The sequence below is a fragment of the Cervus elaphus genome, chromosome 14, assembly GCF_910594005.1.
Source record: "Cervus elaphus chromosome 14, mCerEla1.1, whole genome shotgun sequence".
In the NCBI taxonomy this organism is placed as follows: domain Eukaryota; kingdom Metazoa; phylum Chordata; class Mammalia; order Artiodactyla; family Cervidae; genus Cervus; species Cervus elaphus.
The window spans coordinates 15515582-15524454 of record NC_057828.1 but is presented as its reverse complement, the minus strand read 5'-3'; the positions used below and the strand labels follow the sequence as shown (position 1 = coordinate 15524454).

The 8873-nt window shown below is 37.4% G+C and overlaps 1 protein-coding gene across 1 annotated transcript; it reads left to right on the top strand.

Moving 5' to 3' along the window:
* Nucleotides 1-2434: 2434 nt before the first annotated feature.
* On the top strand, nucleotides 2435-6556 carry RGS1 (regulator of G protein signaling 1). The gene is made up of 5 exons (XM_043923819.1): nucleotides 2435-2627; nucleotides 2987-3067; nucleotides 3479-3540; nucleotides 4869-5032; nucleotides 5724-6556. Exons 1-5 carry the CDS (start codon nucleotides 2491-2493, stop codon nucleotides 5907-5909), a joined length of 630 nt encoding a protein of 209 aa, XP_043779754.1. The 5' UTR covers nucleotides 2435-2490; the 3' UTR covers nucleotides 5910-6556.
* Nucleotides 6557-8873: the final 2317 nt, after the last annotated feature.

Below are 8873 nucleotides of genomic sequence, written 5' to 3'. Positions count from 1 at the left end.
ATGCCATGGACCATCAGCCCTGCTGACAACAGTTCCTCTGGATCTGCCCAGCTCTGGAACCCACAGGCTCTGCATGTGCTGCCAAGCAGCCTTTGAAACCACAGCTACATTTGTGTGCCACTGAAGTGGCTTCAACAGCCCACTGTGAATTTCAGAGGGATTTCCCCCCTCCCCACCCCCAATTAGGAGTTTATTTCTCCATTTGGGCTTCAAAGCACACAACTGTAACTGCATGAAAATGCTTGAGCTTGAAAGTCTGTATCAAGGTAGCAAAAGATTGGTTGTTTAAGGAATTACTAATATGCAAGTAAGAGAGACAAATATTTATTTTCTCTCTCACACCAGAGCTTCCTAACATGCTGTCAAGAGAACATTATTTGTGCAAACTCTTTCCATACTTACTGAGAGTTCAGTTCTCAATAATGTTAGGACCCTGCTGCACACCACCCATTTAGACTGACAAATGTGTATTAACATACTAACGGATCCCAGAAGATCAGCGGTGGTCAATTTTAAAAGTTTACTCAGCTTTAACTCAACATTTCCCAAACTTCTGTGCTTCCAGAACCATTGCTACAGCTGGTGTCATAGTTGTAATAACACTTATTAACACCCAAAGGAATTACTGCTACAGAAACATGCTTTGCAAATTATTAGTATATTTTGATAGCAATAATAGTGGCCTTTAAAAATAAACTTTAAATCACTGTTCTCTAACATACCGTGTCCACAATTATCTAGAGGAATGAGAGGTTATTAAATAAATAAACATGAGCAGTGCTGAAGATTTTAACTGAAAAGTAACTGTGGACTGAACTACAAGAAGTACACAAATGAATGCCTTTATGTCACCCATCTCTGAACTTCATCATTTTTGTCTGGGTAACTTCCAAAGAAGCCCCCTTATTTTACTAGGTCTCTTCCTAAATGTATTACATTATCTTTCGAACATCAAATGTTACGTTAATTTTTAAATATAAATGTGATTCCTTCAAATATTTTTTATCCTAACGACAGAACTAACATAGGAAGATTAATACTCAATTCCCTTTTGTCAACTATACCTAATACCTTCAGAAGCTTCTCTAAGTAAAATTCATTGTCTTTTCAGGGGTAAAATATAAACTGGACACTCCATAAATAAATCGCACTATATATACAAACTCTGTAAGAGCTTATATTGAACCAACCCCTCTTCCCTAATTAGTCATTAGTCATCTGGTTTCAGGAGACCCCAGTTCGATTCCTGGGTTGGGAAGATCCGCTAGAGAAGGAATAGGCTACCCATTCCAGTATTCTTGGGCTTCCCTTGTGGTTCAGCTGCTAAAGAATTTGCCTACAATGTGGGAGACCTGGGTTTGATCTCTGGGTTGGGAAGATCCCCTGGAGAAGGAGAAGGCTACCCACTCCAGTATTCTGGCCTGGAGAATTCCATGGACTATATAGTCCATGGGGTCACAAAGAGTTGGACACAACTGAGCGAGTTTCATTTTCTTGGGGTTTTATTTTAATTCTTGATTTTTATTAAAGCTAGACTATACCTCTCCAGAGATACTGCCAAAATTCAGAAGATCATCATCTAAAAATTATATTATTGACCTGGCCAAATATATTCTTATTTTTATCATGAGCAGCTTTTATCCTGATACTGTGCAATTCTTTTGTATCAGTGTATTTGCATATTATGTCATATTTTATGTTAATGATTCTTTTGTTTGCAGTTTTTTTTTTAATTTTGCTTTATTCTTATCCAAAGCAGTAGTATACAAAAAACTCAGCTTGATATATTATTTATTTTTTTAATTAAATATTAAAATTCATGTGCTCCTTAAGATCATCCTGTATGTCACAAGTAGAATGTCTAGCACACACCTTGGAAAACACAAAATGGAAATTTCTTGCCACGGAAATAAGGAATGAGATGTGAAGTAGGGAAAAGTTAGGATAACTTCTCATAGCTCTCCTTCCTACCAGATCTATGCACTGCACAAATAAACTAAAAAGTATTTCTATACACTGCTTTCTGAAAGAAAAAAAAAAGTCTTTTAAAATATTGTGATCAAATGAATTTATAGACAAGGACTATCCCAATCATGGAGGGGACCCATCTCTAGTCTCCATGATACAGTAAATCCACCAAAGGAAACGTTTCATTGAAACATGCAGTCTTTATGAAAAAACAAGCATCCTCTAGAACCAAAGAGTGATTTAACATGTGGTGTGTGTGTGTGTGCCTGTGCAGGTCTAATTTTCTTTCTTTCTGTTTAATCAAGTGACCTAGTCTCATTTGGTTAGGTTTCAACCGCAAACATCACTGTATGCTCATTTTTTTTCAAGATACACGTCACAACACACCAAGAAAGGGGGAACTTCCAGCGTCTGTGGCAACATCACTTGATAAACAGACTTGTCTGCACAGCGAGGGCCTGTGAGCCGTCACTATATAAAGCGGCAGAGACGCGGACTCACAGACATTTGCCTCTGGAGACGATGCGAGCAGCAGCCATCTCCACATCAAGGTTAGACAAAATGCCAGGCATGTTCCTCTCTGCTAACCCAAAGGAACTGAAAGGAACTGATCATTCACTTCTAGACGACAAAACGCAGAAAAAGAGACCCAAGACTTTGTAAGTTCCTTCACTTTGTGAATTTGGACTTAGGTGATCTTTAATGGCAGAATGATTGAAAATGAATGGAAGAAAATATTAGCCTTTAGTTTAGCTAGATCAGAGCAAGGACCTCTGTTAATTTGGTTGTATATTTGGTTGTATTTAAAAGTGAATCATGCTAGGCTATTAAATGAGATGGGAATTCTTCCAGACTTTGGCTCATAAAAAGTGGCTCACTCTTTAACATAGTAATATGTTGTATCAGCTTTTTTTATTATGACCTGATTTCTTAGAGAAGTTTACTTCATGTTCTTTTCTTTTTAATAAAAGGTATTGTACTGAAGAAACTTGAATATTTACTTTTGTGTCTTTTGTAGTGGAATGGACGTGAAAGCATACCTGAGATCTATGATCCCACATCTGGAATCTGGAATGAAGCCTTCCAAGTCCAAGGACCTGTAAGTATACTAATACATGGAACTGTCACTATATAAGCAGCCTATGCATTAGCTCTGTATTCTAACACGACAGTAATAGTAATATAATGGACTTCATTTCTTTTAAGTAACAAGCCTAATAAGATTAAGCTCCATTAGTACCAATGTAAATTAAATACAAATGTGCATGCATATATTTGCTATTTATTATACTGTTGGAGTATATTTGGATATTTTTCACATTTTACTGGCAGATACTTTCATAACAATGGTAATTCTAAGCAAATTATTGTTTTCTTATAGATAAATTTTAATAAAATTTATTAGTCTTAGAGTCTTAGTTTAGGAAATTATCAAAATGCAGCAGCATTCTGATTTCATTTGTGCTTACACACAAAAATACTAATGGATGTAAATATTGCCGCCTTGCAGACTCTCTGCTGATGAAGTGAAGCAGTGGTCTGAATCCCTGGAAAAACTTCTTGCCAACCAAAGTAAGTGCAGATTAACTGTCGGATGTCTCTGGCTTTATCTCAGTGTGCAGACAGATTGGACAGACTCATTAAAATAGAGTGCTGTGGGTGGAGGTGTGTGGAAAGCTGTCCTCTGGGAGTGGAGCAGCACTGGCAACTTCGGCATGCTATGCCTCCTTGAGGTGTCACGTCATCTCCGCGCTCAGCGCTGCTGCCACCCTTCAGAAAAATGTGCCAAGGCAGCTAGTTACTTCCAGGGGTCGTTATAGGAGCAAAATTTAAAATCAGGCTGGGTCTCTGGAGTTTAAAGTTTTAAAAAGTCAATTAAACATCTCAACCACTATTTTCAAAGCTACCCAAAGGATGTGTTTTTGTACCACGGGATATAAGGAGCAGGATTCACTCAGTCCAATAATTATATTCTCCATTCACACATGCATTAAATCACTCATTCAGCCCACTTTTATGTGCGGGCATTTTTAGAAGCAACAAGGATTCAAAAGCAAAAGCAGTGTCTTGCTGCCTTGAAGGTGGTTGAGACACATGGCATATAATTGCATTATATAAAACATGACACATTATAACATAGATATGATAATAAAAGACTCTTTAAACCACAGTCTTGTGGGGAGTTTCTGATGAAGAAGGTGAATGAAATCTGCTTGCCTTAACCCTCATCATAGACACTGGGATCCTGTTGAAATAGGACCTTAGTCAGGGACATAGATGGGTAGCTTGTCCCTGTCCACAGAGCTGATCCTCTTCTCCCAAACACCCTCACATGGGGATCAAGTAGTTCAGTCTGGTTCATCTGCTTATTATCTGCCTTAGTTTACAATTCAGAAAAACAAACAATGCTACAGAAATGGCCCATTGAAAGGCCTCAGTAATATGATCAGTACAGCATACATATGTAACATACAGGCCTCACATCTTCTGACTTATGTGAGTTGGATGGAGAAATTATATTTGTTAATGATTAGCATGCAATCAATGCCTTTTGTCAATATTTTATTCCTTAAAATACTCTGCATTCTGGCTGGGTTGGTAGCATAAGAGATTGTTTTTTAATCTGCAGAGCAGAATTTTAATTTAATTAGCAGATGGAAGTAAAGCACAGTTTTATAGCCACCACTAAGCAGTTGTGTGACTGTGACAAGTGAATCTGACCACAGATAAACTATAAATGAAGGGATCTCTAAGGCTCTCTACAGATAGTAATTTCAGCAAGAACCAACTCTCTCCTTTGTACACAGAAAATATGCTAGTATTTTTCTTGTAAAATTTCTCCAACTTATTCATTTATTGGCTCAATTAATTTATCTCACCCCCTCTCCCTGTCTTTTTAGCTGGTCAAGACGTCTTTGGAAATTTCCTGAAGTCTGAGTTCAGTGAGGAGAATATTGAGTTCTGGCTGGCTTGTGAAGACTATAAAAAAACAAAGTCTGATCTTTTGCATTGCAAAGCCGAGAAAATCTATAAGGCATTCGTGCAGTCAGATGCTGCCAAACAAGTGAGTATTTAGTTTACTTTCATCAGCTTATATGTAAAGGAATTTCGATACAGGATAACATTCAACATAGTTGCAAGATGAAATCCTTTCTGAGCATCATGATTTTCACTGTTGTATATCTAAGTGTATTTCCATAGTTCAGTGCAATGATAATCTAATTTTCTATATCTATGAAAAGACTAAATGAAAGATTGGTTTTGTAAAACAAGCTAACTTGATAGGGTGGGGTAAGGAGTACTGGTGACACTTACCAAAACTGTGTGTCAGGGGGTCCTGGATGAGCTGGCTAGGAAAAGAAGGGATTAGTGCAATACATGGGTTACAGCAAAAGAAGTATTTCCACTTAGAAGTAATGCCCACTTCCTGCTAAATATTTCTGGTTCAAGCATCCTCTGCTCCTGTAAATGTGCACATCACTTTTTTTTGATGCATGTGTCACCTTATATAAATATTTAAGACAGACCATAAGTTAAATTGGAACAAAGATATCTCTGCCTCTTTGTGATATTTCTTTTTAACTCCTCCAAACCTAGCATAAGGTATGTTTAGAATAGGCATGCAAGAGATATTCGAGCTGATTTAAATAAGAGTTTAGAGTCACCATTCCCAAATAGTTTGAAAGCAACAGTAACATCATAAAATATGCAACAAATGGGAAGTGTATATGAATTCATGTGGATTTCTTTTTTAGATCAATATTGACTTCCGCACTCGAGAATCTACAGCCAAGAAGATTAAAGCACCAACACCCACATCTTTTGATGAAGCCCAAAAAATCATATATACTCTTATGGAAAAGGACTCGTATCCCAGGTTCCTCAAATCAAATATATACTTAAATCTTCTGAATGACCTTCAGGCTAATAGTCTAAAGTGACTGGTTCCTGGCTGGAGGGAATTAGTGATGGTATCAAGTACAGAAGGAAGGCAAGAGGATGGCTCCCTGGGGGAACACTTTGGCCTTTTTGGATGACTCACAGGCCCAAGGGAAGAACCCATGACTCAAAACAGATTAACGTGGAAGCTATCCAGGCTCAGGGCTGAAGAAGTGTGAGGTGAAAATTTAGTGATGGTAGAAGGAAGGAGAGGCTGTGGTACTGTCTTAAAATAAAGTGGACCTGCGTATTAGAACATCCCTCAGCACCGAGAAGGCCGGGTAACACTCGCCACACAGAAACTGTGAATAAAGGTTTTGAAACTGATTAAAACATGCTGTAAGCTTCAAGGTCAAGTGGTATTTATGCTGCATAGTATTATACAAAGACTGGATTGAGCTGCTGAAATTTCTTTTACTTGGATGACTATTTGAAAAGTCTGTGTTTCAGAATCTCCATTGCTGTTGTAGACAAAGTTTTTCAGTGTTGTTTGTTTGATTGTTTTGGGGGCTTGAAAGAGATGAAGAAGAGAACAACGTATTTAACTTAAGCTATTGCCTTAAAGCTGGAAAGTCAGGGTATATTTGTAAATTAAATTATCACAGTGTCAATAATAAATGTGAGTTTTATATTAAAAATATAGAAACAATTTCTGTTTATATTTCCTTGCCATCTTTAAAATCTGGCATTTACTTTTCAGATTTAACAAAAATTTAAGAGTCTTCTACTTCCTTTCACCTCTTCAACATCAAAAACTATCGTCCAATTAATTTATATTATATGTATTATGTGCATGTATTGGACAGAGTTCATTAGTCTTCTCTCTTATATCACAATGTATAAAGATCAAACAAATATAATATGCTCTCATACAGTCAAGCTTCAAACCGCTGAGAAATTGAAGTCTTTTAAAAAGGGATGGGAATTTTATTTCAAGAAGTCACCTAATTAACAACTAGTAGTTTATTATGTTTTAAAGCTTATAAAAATCAGACGTATTTTCTCATTTAATGTTTATAGCAATCCTATGAAGGCAGTGACTAGTAAGATTAAATTGCTATTTCCCAAATTTAACTATTAAAATTACCTAGGATGTTAAAAAACAAAACAGCAATTTCAGGACCCTACTCCAGACTGACTGAGTCAGAATCCCCAAGGTAGAGAATTTATATTTTAAGAGGAAATTCCAGGTGATTCTGAAGATGCTCTGGTTATCCAGGGTCAGGAATCCTGGGGTTAAGAGAGAGTCCTAAAGCCAGGAATTATACATAAACCTTCTGACCACACCATTTGTGCTCCTTCTACTCCACGACACTGCCCCCCACTGGCCAGAGACATTTCCTAAATCCTCAAGTCTTCAGCAGTCCTAGGTGTTACCTAAGTAGGAACATAAAACTGCTCTGTAGGAACACCTACATAAAGATAATCAAGATGATGCATAGCCCAGCATATCCTGTAAAGTTGTATCTTCCCATGCACCCGTGTCCCACATATTATTGAATCATCAGCCATCCACACACCACAATGTAATACTCTGGACAATCTCAGTACACAGTAGGTTGTCATTAGGCACATAGCAATGGTGCAATATGTAGATGGCTTTTAAAAGTACTATTCCTGAATTTCCATGGAACAATCCAAGTTGTCTCTACCTTAACTTAATTCCATGATTTAGAAGCTAGAACTATTATAAAAGAGGTTTAGGAGAGAAGTCCAGTTTCATCACCACCATCAGGTATTTTCTTTCCCTCACTCATTCCATCACCAAGTTCCCTCAGTTATCCTTCTATAATCTATGTGAGCAGTTGGCATGTCACTTGCTCTTTTTCTGTGCCCCCTGTGTTAACATGGGATCTCACTGCTTGCTCATTCATGTGATTGGTTTCCTTTCTTCCAGACTCTTCTTTTCAGTCCATCCTCTGAACAGCCACAGACATCACTTTCTGAGACTCCGATCTTGCCATGTCATTTTCCATGATATACAATATAGAGTATAAATTTCACTTTCTAGACTTAAAAACATTCCCAGTGAGATCTTCAAGGTATAATCTGCATGGCTCCCCTCTAGGTATACTTCCTACTTGACATCACTCTGCATTAATTGTCTTCTTTGAAGAAGCCTTCACCTTCACTTTCTTTGGTTAGTCTACTATCTCTACAAATGCTTTTTCCTACCTCCTTCTAGTTTTCAAAATCCAATGGATTCTTCAAGGCACAGGTAGAATTACTCTTCCATAAAGGCTTTCTAACACTTCATATCACTATATAGTTATTTTCAATGTCTACTGGAGGTGACCTGAGTCTATATAGACACGAAACACTCTGCACCTATTTCTAGCACTACTGTCATGTTAAATAGTTCAGGCCCTTCAGACTGTGAGGAATCAGAAGTACCACTGCCTAATACACACACTGGTCATAAAACATCTGGTTCTGGTCTTTCTCTTCATAAGGTGTCAGGTTAAAGAGCCATCCGATTTTTGGACAGATAATCAAAACAAACATGTAAGACATTTCTTCATTTTCAAAATGACAAAAAAATGTCACCATGGCTGCAGAGATTCAAGATACTGCATGTTTTATGAAATCATTTACAGAAATATGATTAGAGAAATCTGATCCACTCACTCCATCTGAGATGCTCAGCTCATACGCTGTGTTCTATTGTGATAGTAAAGCAGTGGCAGTGAACAATATGTATGATTTGTATGTATGAAAATCAATTCACCTAAAAATTAAAACCAAATATACTTTTCTCAGACATATTTTACATTAATCCTAATATGTATATTTTAGAAAAGTAGGAATCTGTGAAGGTAGACATCAGACCCACTGAAGTGCAATAAAAAGTACACATTTAGCTCACATCAGTTCAGTTCAGTTCAGTCGCTCAGTCATGTCCGACTCTTTGCGACCCCATGAATCGCAGCACGCCAGGCTTCCCTGTCCATCAATAATTCCTGGAG

Coding starts and splice junctions, on each gene's coding strand:
- RGS1 (XM_043923819.1), top strand. CDS start 2,491: ATGCGAGCAGCAGCCATCTCCACATCAAGGTTAGACAAAATGCCAGGC. Junction 3,068..3,478: donor CCTTCCAAGTCCAAGGACCT/GTAAGTATACTA, acceptor GCCGCCTTGCAG/ACTCTCTGCTGATGAAGTGA. Junction 5,033..5,723: donor AGTCAGATGCTGCCAAACAA/GTGAGTATTTAG, acceptor TTTCTTTTTTAG/ATCAATATTGACTTCCGCAC.